We start from the raw sequence: 16422 nt of genomic DNA, 5'->3' as shown, positions 1-16422 counted from the left end.
TTTATAATACCGACAGCAGGTCACAGTTTCTCCTAAAGCAAAAAAGAAACTAATCATGTGTCATCACATTATGATCCACACGTTCACCTTTTATTAGAAAACCAGCACCAGTTACAGTAGTTTGACACTTGACCTGACTTAGCAAAAGCACCTGCATGATCTTAAACAAAAAAATGTCAAAAAATGTTATTTAAAGTATTTATTTTGAAAAATTGTGTTTTCTATAAAAAAAACTGGCCAATGAGCAACAAGTAAACAAGTAGAGATGCCAAACATTTGTGTCCGTTAGACACTTCTGTGCAGCTGTACGTGATTTGTGTGTCCAGCTCCCTCCGTAGGTCTTCTAGGAATGGTTTCTCACAGTTATTCCTGAGGAGGAGAGCGAGAGCATGATGCAGTCAATCAAGTGACTTTACTCATGTGTCAGATAGGAACAATAGGACATCAGCCTCTGCTTCACTGTACAAGCAGAACCCACACAGATTTCTCTCAAAGTTTTTTGAACTCAGATGGCTTAAATTTCAATGAGTATAATTGAAAATTTTACCCAGGGTAGTTCTTTGTGACCAGAACCACCTTCATGCTCTCAACCATGGGGTGCCTGAGCCTTTTTATTTCAATGCTCCTGAACATACTGAAGAAAAACCAGTGAGACACAACTTCACTGTAAATAGTGTACAAATATACATAATTACTTTAGAAGAACACACCTCGTCGGGCTGAAAGGATCATCAATGTCTGCGTTCAGCAAAGCCGTCACATCACCACGGGCAGCATCTGCAAACTACATATGACATAAAGGATGAGGCAGGAACATACACCGTTTTACACACAGAGCATCGTTATGGAAAATGAACAGGTGTTTGTGTGCTGCTCCCTCAAAAATCACAATGTACAGATGCAGAGGTCGGTCAGAACCAGAACATTTCCTTCCGCTCTCTCAGGAGAGATCTGAGCAATGTGGCTCCATAGAGAGCAGCACAAAGGCTCATTGAGGAGCAGGCAGGGCGACCTCCTCTAAACATGTAAAACAGGAGACTGGCTGCACCTCAAGTCCACATGTGTCACTCTGACCCCCCCCCCCCCAAAATACTGTTACTATGTGGTTAAAAACATACTGTACATGTAGTCTTGTTGACAACTTACAGCAGCTGAGGCTCTCTTCCAAAACGAGCGGACGGGGTTGTTCTCACAATCATTTTCGCCCCAACTTGGGCATCCAGACGTGATGGTTTCTACGGCAACACACACATCCAGTCATTTACAGTAGCTGGTTACAGGCAGCAGGATGCTATCAGCGTTCCTACAGTTTCTCCTCTTTAGCCTGAGGCTGTCGAGACAACTGGCAGCTCAAGCATCACTTCTCTGCTGCACTGAATAACTACTATGCTATGCTACTATGTGCTGTTAAGTATAGGGTACCTAATATTAGAAATTGTTGCCAAATTTCCAAATTGGGATGTGATAAAAGGAAAAGTGAGATGAGTGACTTTGTACGTGTTACATCAGAGGAGATGAACTGTAATAGCAGGTAGTTCTCATTATCAGTTATGACTCCTACTGTATCTGAGCTGATTCCCTGTAGCATTAACTAAGGGCTTTATTAAGGCACTCACCTTCACTGCCCTCTTTTCCACACCAGGTCTCATTGCCCAGCAAAGATCCCAACAGAGTGTCCCCCAAGACCAAACTCTTAGTGTTTGTTTTGTAGCGCTGTTGAAAACCGTCTGTTTTGCTCCAGAGGAGCGCCTAAGCCCCCAAACACAGATCATATCACATTAATGAACAGACCAGACCCCTGCTCAGACTAGATGGCATGTGATGTAGATGCTTACCGTGCTGTGCATAGGTTCAATAGGAGCTCTTTGTATGAGAGAGTCATACGCCTCCATCGGAACTTCACAGGAGTTCTTCCCCACATAGGCTTGAGAAAATGCTTCCCATATCTTCGGACAGTTAGCTCTAAAAACGTAGTAAATGTAGTTTGTTATTACATGGGATGGTCAAAATAACATAGTCATTCACACAGCACCACACAGCTCATGCACTGCAGCCTCCAAGACACGAATGGTGCTGATAGTGCCTATGTTGCATAGTAAGTACAGTCGTGCATGTTCATATTAGAGAAGCTGCTTTTATGTCACTGTTCTGACCTTTTATACACTGCCTGAATAAACTTAAACTGCAGTAACATCACTCACCCTTTGTGCTTCCCACAGTTCGTCATGAAAGTTGAAATGAATCCTTTTTTGCCCATCGTCAGACCAAACGAAAGTCCCGCTACCATAATCACAGCAGCAACCGACACCCCAACGATGACACCAATCCAGATGCCTTTCATGTTCAAATGATGATAATGGTAAGAATAACACAAACTGTGGATGCAGCACTCAGCCCGTTGTTCTAACCTCAAATGCCTGTTGGGCTCTGGTATCTGGTTACTTATTAAGTGCAATATCCAACTCTGATCCAATCACCGCCTCTGTTTTAGTGGAGCTGATGAAACTGAGGTCTTTTTTATTTATTAACTTAATAACAGTTTGGTGTGATCAGGGGTGTGTTCCAGAAAGCAGGGTTGATTAAGCTTCTGCCAAACCCTGAACTCTCATTTGATTAACCCAGAACTAGTATGAGTATGTCGGTTCCAAAACACCCGATAAGAGTTAGGTTAATCTACCTCCTGTCGGTAACCCAGAGTTAACGCACGTGCACGGCGTATATATAAAGACATTGTCAATGGATCGCCATGTTCACGAGTCACCATGGAAATCAGAAGCGACACTATAATGGCAGCGTATTTCAACAGCGGCGTTAGAGGTTTTAATGCAGAGAATGAGGAATTTAAGCCGATTATTAATAGAAAAAGCAACACAAAGCACAAAGAAAAGAAAAATAAAGTAATGTTGCCCTCTTCTATTTTATTGTAAAGGAAAATGAAACATAACTTCCACATCGTTTTGTAACATTACTGTAATTCCATGAGATTCGAATAATATTAGATAATAGTAATATTCTTGTTTAAAAGGTGTAATCCTTCTGGAGCAAGAGGAACTCTGTTCAAAGTCAAAATGAAACACAAAATCCTACTAAAAGGTAAGATTTGATTACACAATTACAGGATCTATATCTTGCATAGGCTTCTACAGTGTTGCAGTACTCTGACTTTATTTCACTTTTGTCATGAACCAGGCTGTTCCTGTGTCTTCTGGGTTGTTATGTTCATTTCCTGTTTCATGCACTTCCGCTTCTGTCCTGTCTTGCCTAGTTCATCTTTGTTTCCTGTCATGTCATCACCAGCTGTGTCTCGTCATCAATCACCTGCCTGCATTTAAGCACCTGCACGTCCCTTTGTTCGTTGTCAGTTAGTTGTTTGTCGTGTCAGACCCACCATCTGTATCCAGGTAAGTGTTCTGGTTTTGTTTTGACCCGTGCCTGCCCTGACTGCGCTTTGCCTTGTTCCTGCCTGTACCTCTGCCTGGATATCGTGACCCTCGGTTTTTGACTACTGCCTGCCCGACTTCTGTTTTGCCTGCCGTTCTTGGGTAATGTTGAATAAGCTCTGTTCATCCCTGATCCTGTCTCCTGAGCTGTGCGTTTGGGTCCTTCATCCCTGTCTGCTCGCGGTGAGCCCCTGACAACTTTGATCTTATGGGTTGCATTGTCTTGCAGTCACTGATGGACGGATTATATTATTGGACCCTCCAGAAAGCACACAGTCTGGGACATTGTGTGAAGCAATGTAAATAATATTCCATTTTATTTTTCAGGACATGAGTGCTTTGGTGCAGAAACCTTAATAAAAGTGATTCTGACAAATCATGTGTCTTTAGAGTCTTCCATCTCTGTGGTCTACTTGGTTCACTACTGCATCCTCTTGCTCATCTTCAGCAGAAAAAGGAGGATGGCTCTCCTCGTATTGTGGCAATGTTGTGAAGGACAACACAATCCACTATATTGTCACATGCCCTCTCTGGACTGACCCTGAGGCCACGTAGACGCTGGAACTTCGCCTTCAGGATGCATGTGGTCATCTCCACCTTGGCCGTGTTCTGCTGTGGGCCCGGTTGAACCGTATCTGTGGTCCAGGCTCAGGTTCAGGGTAGGTGTCATTTAATAGGGCAGACAAGGGAACCCTCTGTCCCCCAGCAAGTAGCTATTGTAGTGTCCTGTGATGATTTAAATGTGTAAAACAATAAAACAATACAGTAAAAACATGAAATTGTGTAAATTACAACATACCCTGTTGAAACATGTGACATATTGATGATTCCCTAAAGATTCTGGAATCATGCACTGACCCTGATCATTTGGCTTCAACATTAGTGATGAGATGGGTTGCATCAAATATTACCTAGTTAATGGAAACAGTATTGAGTTTAATGGTCTTTAAACCAAAAGATTCACAACAGAAAATAATAATTACCTGCACATTGATACTGTGAAATGACTTTCTATTAACATAGTCTCCTTCATTGACTGAAGGAGCTTTAATAGGAATGTGGGTGCTATCGATGCAGATCGATAAGAGCTACACACAGAATGCTTTCTGTGGTATGTGCAGACACGCGTTTGTTAAGTTTAAGATGAAATGTTTCAAATGGTTCGTTAAATACATTGACGATTCTTTAGAAAAGCGATAACACTCCCTCCTTCAAATGATTCTCATATTAAAATCAGATGAAAAAACATCGATACGTGGCTTTATGACCCTCTCACTGTGGAAAAAATTATTAGAAGCTGCGCCTTCACGTCCACGGGCTCGTCATCAAACGGACACGCCCTGCTCAGAAACATAACCTGCTCCGGAGCAGGTTACATACATTTCCCACTGTGGAACTAATAATAGAATTTCCTTTCCTTACCTATAAGAAATGACACTTTGCTACATTGTAAATTATTGACTATACATTTTGTAAAAGTGGGAACATTTGCTGTCTCCTCAAAATAATTCAACACACATGATTAACACAAAAGAGAGATCACCTCTAAGTGAAAATGTCAAATTGGGCCCAATTAGCCATTTCCTTGTGTCATGTAACTTGTTGTTACTACAAAGTCTAAGGTGTGTTAGATTTGGTGTCACTCTCTCATACTGAGCACTGGAAGTTCAACATGGCAGCTCATGGAAAAGAGCTGAGGATCTGAAATTATAGTGGCCTGGCGGCTCAGTAGGTGGAAGCAGAAGGTCTCTGGTTCGAACCCTGCCTCTGGCACCAGGTGTGTCCATGAGCAAGAAACGTCAAGCTTGCTCGTCTGCTCACGTTTTTGTCTCATGCCTGTTTTAGACCCTGCCTTTCTGCCTTGTTCCTGCCTGTACCTTTGCTGGAGTTCTGGAGTTTTTTGATCACTGCCTGCTGTTCAATGACAAAGTCCATGTCTATAAACTATTACGACTTTATGGCTTATGGACAGGAACTCTTTATTCATGTGTTTTTATCCACCAAGATAAGCAGCTATTTGATTGATTGAAAAAGACATGAATAAAGAGCCCCTGTCTATAAAAAATAAAGTACATGGTTAGATATGCATTTACAGTATCTGCTTTGAAGTATTTGATGTTTAACACAAACTGAAAACAAAAGAATGAATCATTGTTACATTTATGCTGAGTGCGTCCTGAGTCCAGAAGTGACACACAACCCCAGCAGCATAGCTGTGCATCAGCATCCTGGTTTTACTCCAGAAGACGAACTGATGAGGAGGAGAGCAAACATGAAGTAAATCATTTTCCTCTGGTACAAACACATGAATGATGGCGCTGGAGGCCGAGTGTGATGCTTCTCACCCTATCACAAGGCCAGGACTGAGGCACGGCATAAAACATCTGACCATAATCCTCCACCGTCACGGTACAATAGGACTGATGCACGACCGCCTCCTCAAACCATCTCCAGATCTCCTCACAGTCGAACCTACGTTCATACTGTGACAGGTTGCTGGTGTTCACCTCTCACCTGCTGTGAGTCTGGTAATTAGCCTGTCTTGTTGCTAGGGGGCGCTCTTGTCTTGTTTGTTATGCACGTCTTTGTTAGCTTTGGTTGATCTTGTCCCGTGACGTCACTTTTCTGATCCTTGCGTGTAATCAGCGTAATCAGTTTCCACCTGTTATGTCTCGTAAGTTCTGAGTTTGTATTAGTCACTCTTTGGTTTGTGTTATGATGCGTGGTGTTACCTCTTGGCTTGTTAGTTGTGTTGCTACTGCTCTGTGTGTTCCAGTTTTGGGGTTTTGGTTCTGGTTTGTATTGCGACTGTTTGTCCGTGTCTCATGTTACATGTTTTAGCATTTCTACTTAGTTGGTTTGTATCTGTTTGTTTAGTAATTATCTGTTAGTGTTAATGTGCATTAGTTGCCTGCATTTGCAGTGCTTATTAGTTTTTGTACTAACTTGTATTATTAAATTGTTTTACTAGTATGTTTGGGTTCCGCTCGTTTGTTTGTGTCGTCTCATTCATACTGTATGTCTTTATATAAATACAGTACATGTTGTTTGGCTAATTCAAAAGAGTATCACATGATCACTTTATGATTTCATTTTATAACTGCTTCCTCAAAAGAGGCAGTAAAGGTCACATAGTCTTTATTACTTGTCACTTCTGGGCTGTGGAAGGTTTGTCCAGTGATGTAAAACCACTGTACTATACTTTCATTCTTCACTTTAGCTCAAATACACATTGTGTGAATGTGCGTTCAGTCTTTGGATCTCCTCTTGTTGGTGCTGCCCTCTATGGGTCAGTATTGTTCTCTCTCCTTCCAATAATTCAACGTCAGCCTGTGGGAGAATGTTTAATTTTGCTTACAGCCACAGTGAGGACATATTGTATTTACCCATTTGGTTTTCTCATCAGTGTTGAATTGTTTTTCATTGAACTTCAAGGTCAGTCTTTCAGCCTCATTTTACTCATCTCTAGTGGCAGTAATGCCTTTAAATCGTGGATCTGAGTGTTGTATTACAAAACAAGGACAGAAGCAGACATAAAAGTAGATAAAACAGAGGCTGCACGTTGACCAGGTTATAACCTTGTAGCACTGCACCATGGTTCTGTACTCCTTCACCCACTTCTCATTAGTAGAAAGAAGCTGAGTAAGTCAGAGATGACATTCTTCTCATGAGGACTAAGAGCAGGTGTTTGTGTTTGTTTCTGAATATGAATATCTGCTCAGCTGGTTTCGGTACATGTGACATTGTAGAAGTCACCCAAAGTGAAAGAGGAGGTTCAGCGGTTTGATGAGTCTTCTTCTTCCTGCCACAACAGCCTCACTCCACAAGGTTCACAATGATGTGTAGCTCAGCCCTCCAGCTGTGTGTGTGTGTGTGTGTGTGTGTGTGTGTGTGTGTGTGTGTGTGTGTGTGTGTGTGTGTGTGTGTGTGTGTGTGTGTGTGTGTGTGTGTACATGTTTTTCCTTCAACTTGGGGACACTTGGCAGGTCCCACTGGTCCGAAGGCGTTTTTGAGGGTCAAGATGTGATTTTAGGGCTGTGGCTAGAATTGAGTTTTGGTTCGAATTAGAGCAAAAGTATAGTAGAGTCTGCGTTTATTTGTGATGGTTAGGAGTAGGGTAGGGGCTAGGGAAGGCATTATGTCAATGGGAAATCCTCACATAGATGTGAAACAGATAACAAATAAAAGCCCCAAACATCAAACCAGAAGCAGGTGGAACACGTTGAGCACATACTTTCTACTTTCTATTCTGTTCAGTGGTTCAGGGGCTTGACTTTATTTTCTCACCGCTTTTTATCATACAGACAGTAGGTCACAGTTTCACACCTTTTTTTCTATAAGGAAAAATGGCCCATGAGCAACAAGTAAACAATTACTGATGCGGAAAATTTGTGTCCGTTAGACCGACAGCTGTAGTTGATCCCAGCATCCAGCGCATTCTGTAGATCTACTAAGGATGGGTGGGAACAGTCTGCCCTGAGGAGGAGAGCGAGAGCGTGAACCAGCCAATCAAGTGTCTTTACTCATGTAAATGTGTCAGATATAGAAACAATAAGACAGTCTCTGCTTCCCTGTACAATATCCACATTGATTTCTCAGACTCAGATAGTTTAAAATGTCTTGAGTATAATAAAATATTACTTAGGCTTCTTCTTTGAGACCAGAACCACCTTCATGCTCTTAACCCTGGGGTACTTGAGCCTCTTTATTTCAATGCTCCCAAAAATACTGAAGAAAAAAACCCACAATCAGTTGATGAATGACATGAAATCACATTAACAGGTGGCTGCACTGTAAATAGTCCGCACTATAAATATATAGAGAAACACACCTCGTAGGGCTGAAAGGAGTGTCACTGTCCCCGTTCAGCAAAGCGGTGACATCACCACAGGCAGCATCTGCAAACTACACACACGACGAAGCAGGAGTTCAGCTCACTCCAACAAACATTGTTTTACCCAAAGAGCATCGTTATGGAACATGAGCAGGTGTTTGTGTGCTGCTCCCTCAAAAATCACAATGTACAAATGCAGAAATAGGTCGGAACCAGAACATTTCCTGTCGCTCGCTCAGGAGAGATCTGAGCAATGTGGCTCCATAGAGAGCAGCACAAAGCCTCATTGAGGAGCAGGCAGGGCGACCTCCTCTAAACATGTAAAACAGGAGACTGGCTGCACCTCAAGTCCACATGTGCCCCCCCCCCCCCCCAAAGACTGTTACTATGTGGTTAAAAACATACTGTACATGTAGTCTTGTTGACAACTTACAGCAGCTGAGGCTCTCTTCCAAAATGAGCGGACAGGGTTGTTCTCACAATCATCTTTTCCCCAACTTGGGCATCCAGACGTGAAGGTTTCTACGGCAACACACATATACACATATATATCCCAAACATTCCTACTGATAGTTTTATCTGTTTCTCCGACTCAGGGCTCAGCTGGAAGCTAATAGTTGATATTACTGTACTTAACAGTTCTAACTCCTCTCTGAGTGGATTCTCTGCAGCCAGTCCTCTTCGTTAAGGCACTCACCATCACTGCCCTCTTTTCCACACCAGGTCAGGCCGTCCAGCGTATGCCCCAACAGCGTTTTCTCCAAGGTCTTATTATCAGTTTTAGCTGCAATGCTACGAGCAAAATCCTTTGTGTCACTCCAGAAGAGCGCCTAACCCGTCAAACACAGATCATAGCACAATAATAAACGTGTCAGACCAATGCTCAGACAAGATGGCATGTGATGATAGATGCTTACCTTGTTGCAGAGAGGTTCTAGGGGGGCTGCATCCATGAGTTTGTTATAGTCCTCCATTCGAACAGTACAATTGTTCCGCCGCACATAGGCTTTAGAAAATGTTTTCCATATGTTCTTACAGTCAGATCTGAAAACATATGCACTTAGTTATTACATGGGATGGTCAAAAACAGCTCATGCACTGCAGCCTCCAATACACAAATGGTTGAAAAAATATTTACCTTAGTTTTAGCTGATTGTTTGTGATTGTTCCTAATAAACTGGATCAATAGTATACTGTCTCACATGAGCATAATAATAAGAGAAGCTGGGTCACTGCTCTCACTTTTTATACATGACCAGAATAAACCTATCACTCACCTTTTGAACGTTTCACACCTGTCAATAAAAGTTGACTTGAAATCTTTTTTTTTTCCCACTGTCAGACCCAACGAAACTCCCAGCACAATAATCACAACAACAACCGCCCCAACGATGACAGCAATCCAGGTGAGTTTCATGATTTGCTTAAATAATAATAGCAATAATAACACAAACTGTGGATGCAGCACTGAGCCCGTTGTTCTAACCTGAAATGCCTGTTGCGCTCTGGTGTCTGATTCTTTATAAAGTCCTCTCTAAGACTCTGGTCCAATCACCGCCTCTGTTTTAGTGGAGCTGATGAAACTGAGGTCAGCAGATCACGTTAAGCTAACAAAAGCAAAAGTAAAAAAAACACACTGGGAGAATTTAAAGGATGTGAACTTATGCAACATACTGTGAACTCTTGTCTTTGTTTAAATGAACTATTTGTTATGTTCAAAAATACTAGAATAATATCTTTTCATTGATTTTTTTTAATTTATAAACTTAATAACAGTTTGGTGTGAGCAGGACTGTTTGTGATGTGATTATTATTAATATAAAAAACAAGCTCTCCTAAGGGGATGCGTCAAAATGCAGAGAGCAAGTTTCCCACTGTGGAACTAATAAAATTTCCTTTCCTTACCTATAAGAAATGACACTTTGCTACACTGTAAATTATTGACTTTACATTTTGTAAAAGTGGGAACATTTGCTGTCTCCTCAAAATAATTCAACACACGTCATTAACGGCCACAAAAGAGAGATCACCTCTAAGTGAAAATGTCAAATTGGGCCCAATTACAGTAGCCATTTCCTTGTGTCATGTAACTTGTTGTTACTACAAAGTCTCAGGTGTGTTAGATTTGGTGTTATTGCTCTCACTTTCTCATACTGAACACTGGAAGTTTAACATGGCGGGAAAATGATTTACTTCATGTTTGCTTTCCTCCTCGTCAGTTCCTCTTCTGGAGTAAAACCAGGACGCTGATGCACAGCTATGCTGCTGAGGTTGTGTGTCACTTCTGGACTCAGGACACAATCAGCATAAATGTAACAATGATTTATTCTTTTATTTTTACAGTTTGCATTAAACATTAAACGTCTACTTCAAAGCGGATAAATGCATATCTACAATAATCTGGTCAAGTTCATAAACCATGTACTTTATTGCTTACAGACAGAAACTCTTTATTCATGTGTTTTTATCCACCAAGATAAGCAGCTGTTTGATTTATTGAAAAACACATGAATAAAGAGCCCCTGTCTATAAACAATAAAGTACATGGTTTATGAACCAAATTATTGTAGATATGCATTTATCAGCTTTGAAGTAGACGTTTGATGTTTAACGCAAACTGAAAATGAAAGAATGAATCATTGTTACATATATGCTGACTGTGTCCTGAGTCCAGAAGTAACACTGTCGTGGAAATTTCCCGTAAAGAGGCAGATGAAAGAGTTGTCTTCTGTGAGATTTATTATGAAAATAAAGGACAAGCAATTTGGCTGAAACATATAAATTGATTAAAAAAATAAATAAATCTTTTATTTGGTTGAAATATTAAATTTGATTAGGAAAATTGATCAGAAAAATAATAATAATCCCAATAATACATGTTATTAATTAGGTCAAAGTCTGCTCTGGGTGGTGAGACGACGGTGGCTAAGGGTTGGCTTGTGGAACCCAGCTTTCGTCTGTACTGAGGATACAGACCAGTGTTAAGATCTTTTTTTTTTTCTGTCCAGCAGTTTAACAAGCAGCATATATTACGCTGAATGCCATATTGTGATTGACAGCTTTGCTTTAACAAGAGGGGTATATATAAAATATATATACTCTTCTTGATTTATGGTTTATTTAATGGTTTATTTAGCTAATCCCAAATATGTGTGTATGTGTGATGGATGTTGCTGTGTTGGTGGACAGGTTAAGTGTCTGCTTTAGGGTGTGTGTGTGGGAGGGTGGGGGCGGTGGGGGGGGTGCAACCAGCTGCTCAAACCAAGCAAATCTGTTAAGTAAACAATGGGTGCAAATAACATATACATATCATATACATACACATATGCATACACATATACATTATTATACATATCCTATACTACTTAATAAAAGTCATGACATACCACACCACAATTTCCATATTTACACATTATTGATACTGGTAGTGCATCCGTATCAGTAATACTTACAGTTGTGTTTGGAAGGCTTTTTTATCAACTCAGATGTTGAGTGTCCCACTACAAAGTTGGTAAAGCTGTAGCTTAATATCATTCACCCAAAGGGTGAGGCAGATGTTGGTGCATGAACAATGCCACTTGTGGAAGCCAGGGTGATGTGAGGGGCTCGGCCACTACACCCATCTAACAAGCAGGGGAAAGAATCCTAGCAGCTAGGGAGCCCACGCACCTTCAGTTCCAGGAGGGCAGGTGTGCGACCCAAGCCGCCCACACAGAGCCCCCCAGGCAGAGCTGCAGCAGCCACAGAGACAGCACCCGAGGCCAGAGTGGGCCACCGGGGGTCAACGCTGTCCGCCCCATGAGAACCAGGGGCAAACACTCCCCCCGGCGGGAGGGTCGGCCTGAAAGGGTAGAGCCCGAGGACCCATGGTCCGTAGGGAGCTCGCCAGGAGATGCCCCCGCGCCCAGAGTGGGGCCCACCCCCAGTCCACCACCCCCACACGGGCGGAGCGGGGCCTACCCCATCGGCCCGACCTCATCCCCTGGCACCACAGCGGCCTGCAGCACTCCAACCGCACCACACGCCTACAAACTCACACAAACACAGACGCATACACCCACCCACACGTACAACACACACACACACACACACACACACACACACACACACACACACACACACACACACACACACACACACACACACACCATAAACTCTCTAAACAAACTAGTCAATCATACGTCAATCAAACCCATGCACTCTCAGATGCATTCTCGCACCCACACCATTCGCTTACCCTAAATGTCTTTTTGCAGTTAAAACTGGGTGGTGATCTTTCCACCAGGGCCTGTGGGCGAGGCCACAACTGGCCAGGGTGCAAATCTGAGTGCAGTCCACACCGGAAGTGGGCAAGAAAAAAGACGGCTTCTGACAGACGGAGCGCGTTTGCAGAGGGAAGTTTTCTCGAAATACGAGGGACCTGGGCTTAGAGGGTCCTGACGGTGGGGGATCACTTCCGCGAAAACTCTGACACTAGATCTGAGCGGTTCCCTTTTATGGAGACGTCCGTAGAAAGAAATTTGGAAAGGTGGAAAGGTTCTGCCCGGATCACACAAAAGATCTAAGGCAGTTAAACCGCCGGACTTTGAAAGATGGGTTAGGGGCGATCTGAGTCTTCACCGCTGGACAGCAGCATTACAAAATTAAAAGTAATTAAAAGTATAAAGTAAATACATGTATGGTTATTAGTGCATTTCATGTTTCCATGAGTGGGAAACTGGTTATGGTTTCAAAAAGAGAATTGCTCAGTGTAAAAGACATATGCACCTTTGAAGAAAAATTACAGTAGAGAAAGAAGAAGAAGTTTGAAAAAGCAAAACTATCAAAACTAAAAACCCCTAAAAGAAATAAAAGAGAGATGAGAGTAACGGAAAGAAAGGAGATAACAATTCTAGGGAAAAATTATTTGCCACACACAGTGTCATGGAGGCACTGCTGGGAGGAGGGGCACCCGCTACATGTTTAGCAGGCCATTCCGCAAACATGGTCCAATCCCCCTGTCTACATACATGTGCATTTACAAGAAGGGTGACATTGTTGATAATAAGGCCATGGTCTGTACTGAGGGTACACAGACCAGTGTGCAGATCCAGCTAGAGGGCTCTTTGCATCACACCTTCATGGTGTTAGCTTTGGTTGATCTTGTCCCGTGACGTCACTTTTTTGATCCTTGTGTGTAATCAGCGTAATCAGTTTCCACCTGTTATGTCTGGTATTAAAGTTCTGAGTTTGTATTAGTCACTCTTTGGTTTGTGCTATGATGCATGGTGTTACCTTTTGGCTTGTTAGTCTGTGTTGCTACTGCTATGTGTGTTCCAGTGTTGGGGTCTTGGTTCTGGTTTGTATTGCGACTGTTTGTCCGTGTCTCATGTTACATGTTTTAGCATTTCTACTTAGTTGGTTTGTATCTGTTTGTTTAGTAATTATCTGTTAGTGTTAATGTGCATTAGTTGCCTGCATTTGCAGTGCTTATTAGTTTTTGTACTAACTTGTATTATTAAATTGTTTTACTAGTACGTTTGGGTTCCGCTCGTTTGTTTGTGTCGTCTTATTCATACTGTATGTCTTTATATAATAACAGTACATGTTGTTTGGCTAATTCAAAAGAGTATCACATGATCACTTTATAATTTCATTTTATAACTGCTTCCTCAAAAGAGGCAGTAAAGGTCACATAGTCTTTATTACTTGTCACTTCTGGGCTGTGGAAGGTTTGTCCAGTGATGTAAAACCACTGTACTATACTTTCATTCTTCACTTTAGCTCAAATACACATTGTGTGAATGTGCGTTCAGTCTTTGGATCTCCTCTTGTTGGTGCTGCCCTCTATGGGTCAGTATTGTTCTCTCTCCTTACAATAATTCAACGTCAGCCTGTGGGAGAATGTTTAATTTTGCTTACAGCCACAGTGAGGACATATTGTATTTACCCATTTGGTTTTCTTATCAGTGTTGAATTGTTTTTCATTGAACTTCAAGGTCAGTCTTTCAGCCTCATTTTACTCATCTCTAGTGGCAGTAATGCCTTTAAATCGTGGATCTGAGTGTTGTATTACAAAACAATGACAGAAGCAAACATAAAAGTAGATAAAACAGAGGCTGCACGTTGACCAGGTTATAACCTTGTAGCACTGCACCATGGTTCTGTACTCCTTCACCCACTTCTCATTAGTAGAAAGAAGCTGAGTAAGTCAGAGATGACATTCTTCTCATGAGGACTAAGAGCAGGTGTTTGTGTTTGTTTCTGAATATGAGTATCTGCTCAGCTGGTTTCGGTACATGTGACATTGTAGAAGTCACCCAAAGTGAAAGAGGAGGTTCAGCGGTTTGATGAGTCTTCTTCTTCCTGCCACAACAGCCTCACTCCACAAGGTTCACAATGATGTGTAGCTCAGCAGCCCTCCAGCTGTGTGTGTGTGTGTGTGTGTGTGTGTGTGTGTGTGTGTGTGCGTGCGTGTGCGTGTGTACATGTTTTTTCCTTCAACTTGGGGACACTTGGCAGGTCCCACTGGTCCGAAGGCTTTTTTGAGGGTCAAGATGTGATTTTAGGGCTGTGGCTAGAATTGAGTTTTGGTTCGAATTAGAGCAAAAGTATAGTAGAGTCTGCGTTTATTTGTGATGGTTAGGAGTAGGGTAGGGGGCTAGGGAAGGCATTATGTCAATGGGAAATCCTCACATAGATGTGAAACAGATAACAAATAAAAGCCCCAAACATCAAACCAGAAGCAGGTGGAACACGTTGAGCACATACTTTCTACTTTCTATTCTGTTCAGTGGTTCAGGGGCTTGACTTTATTTTCTCACCGCTTTTTATCATACAACAGTAGGTCACAGTTTCACACCTTTTTTTCTATAAGGAAAAATGGCCCATGAGCAACAAGTAAACAATTACTGATGCGGAAAATTTGTGTCCGTTAGACCGACAGCTGTAGTTGATCCCAGCATCCAGCGCATTCTGTAGATCTACTAAGGATGGGTGGGAACAGTCTGCCCTGAGGAGGAGAGCGAGAGCGTGAACCAGCCAATCAAGTGTCTTTACTCATGTAAATGTGTCAGATATAGAAACAATAAGACAGTCTCTGCTTCCCTGTACAATATCCACATTGATTTCTCAGACTTAGATGGTTTAAAATGTCTTGAGTATAATAAAATATTACTTAGGCTTCTTCTTTGAGACCAGAACCACCTTCATGCTCTTAACCCTGGGGTGTTTGAGCCTCTTTATTTCAATGCTCCCAAAAATACTGAAGAAAAAAACCCACGATCAGTTGATGAATGACATGAAATCACATTAACAGGTGGCTGCACTGTAAATAGTTTGCACTATAAATATATAGAGAAACACACCTCGTAGGGCTGAAAGGAGCGTCACTGTCCCCGTTCAGCAAAGCGGTGACATCACCACAGGCAGCATCTGCAAACTACACACACGACGAAGCAGGAGTTCAGCTCACTCCAACAAACATTGTTTTACCCACAGAGCATCGTTATGGAACATGAGCAGGTGTTTGTGTGCTGCTCCCTCAAAAATCACAATGTACAAATGCAGAAATAGGTCGGAATCAGAACATTTCCTGCCGCTCGCTAAGGAGAGATCTGAGAAATGTGGCTCCATAGAGAGCAGCACAAAGCCTCATTGAGGAGCAGGCAGGGCGACCTACTCTAAACATGTAAAATGTGTTCTCACAATCATTTTCTCCCCTTGGGCATCCAGACGTGAAGGTTTCTATGGCAACACGCATATACACATATATATCCCAAACATTCCTACTGATAGTTTTATCTGCTTCTCAGACTCAGGGCTCAGCTGGAAGCTAATAGTTGATATTACTGTACTTAACAGTTCTAACTCCTCTCTGAGTGGATTCTCTGCAGCCAGTCCTCTTCGTTAAGGCACTCACCATCACTGCCCTCTTTTCCACACCAGGCCAGGCCGTCCAGCGTTTGCCCCAACAGCGTTTTCTCCATGGTCTTATTATCAGTTTTAGCTGCAATGCTACGAGCAAATCCTTTGTGCCACTCCAGAAGAGCGCCTAACCCGTCAAACACAGATCATAGCACAATAATAAACGTGTCAGACCAATGCTCAGACAAGATGGCATGTGATGATAGATTCTTACCCTGTTGCAGGGAGGTTCTGGGGGGGCTG

At 42.3% G+C, this 16422-nt stretch overlaps 2 protein-coding genes across 2 annotated transcripts; both read right to left on the bottom strand.

Moving 5' to 3' along the window:
* Nucleotides 1–61: 61 nt before the first annotated feature.
* LOC114853868 (ADP-ribosyl cyclase/cyclic ADP-ribose hydrolase 1-like) lies at nucleotides 62–2524 on the bottom strand. Its single transcript, XM_029147701.3, has 7 exons — nucleotides 2202–2524; nucleotides 1836–1962; nucleotides 1617–1749; nucleotides 1147–1235; nucleotides 711–784; nucleotides 548–634; nucleotides 62–369 (listed from the first exon to the last, which is right to left on the bottom strand). Exons 1-7 carry the CDS (start codon nucleotides 2339–2341, stop codon nucleotides 222–224), a joined length of 798 nt encoding a protein of 265 aa, XP_029003534.1. The 5' UTR covers nucleotides 2342–2524; the 3' UTR covers nucleotides 62–221.
* A 5011-nt stretch (nucleotides 2525–7535) lies between these two features.
* On the bottom strand, nucleotides 7536–9691 carry LOC114854305 (ADP-ribosyl cyclase/cyclic ADP-ribose hydrolase 1-like). Its single transcript, XM_029148576.2, has 7 exons — nucleotides 9552–9691; nucleotides 9192–9318; nucleotides 8972–9104; nucleotides 8708–8796; nucleotides 8272–8345; nucleotides 8082–8168; nucleotides 7536–7916 (listed from the first exon to the last, which is right to left on the bottom strand). Exons 1-7 carry the CDS (start codon nucleotides 9689–9691, stop codon nucleotides 7775–7777), a joined length of 792 nt encoding a protein of 263 aa, XP_029004409.1. The 3' UTR covers nucleotides 7536–7774.
* Between the last annotated feature and the right edge of the window lie 6731 nt (nucleotides 9692–16422).

The sequence above is a fragment of the Betta splendens genome, chromosome 4 (assembly GCF_900634795.4).
Source record: "Betta splendens chromosome 4, fBetSpl5.4, whole genome shotgun sequence".
NCBI lineage: Eukaryota > Metazoa > Chordata > Actinopteri > Anabantiformes > Osphronemidae > Betta > Betta splendens.
The sequence above is the reverse complement of the archived record's forward strand: the minus strand, read 5'-3'. Positions and strand labels throughout refer to the sequence as shown.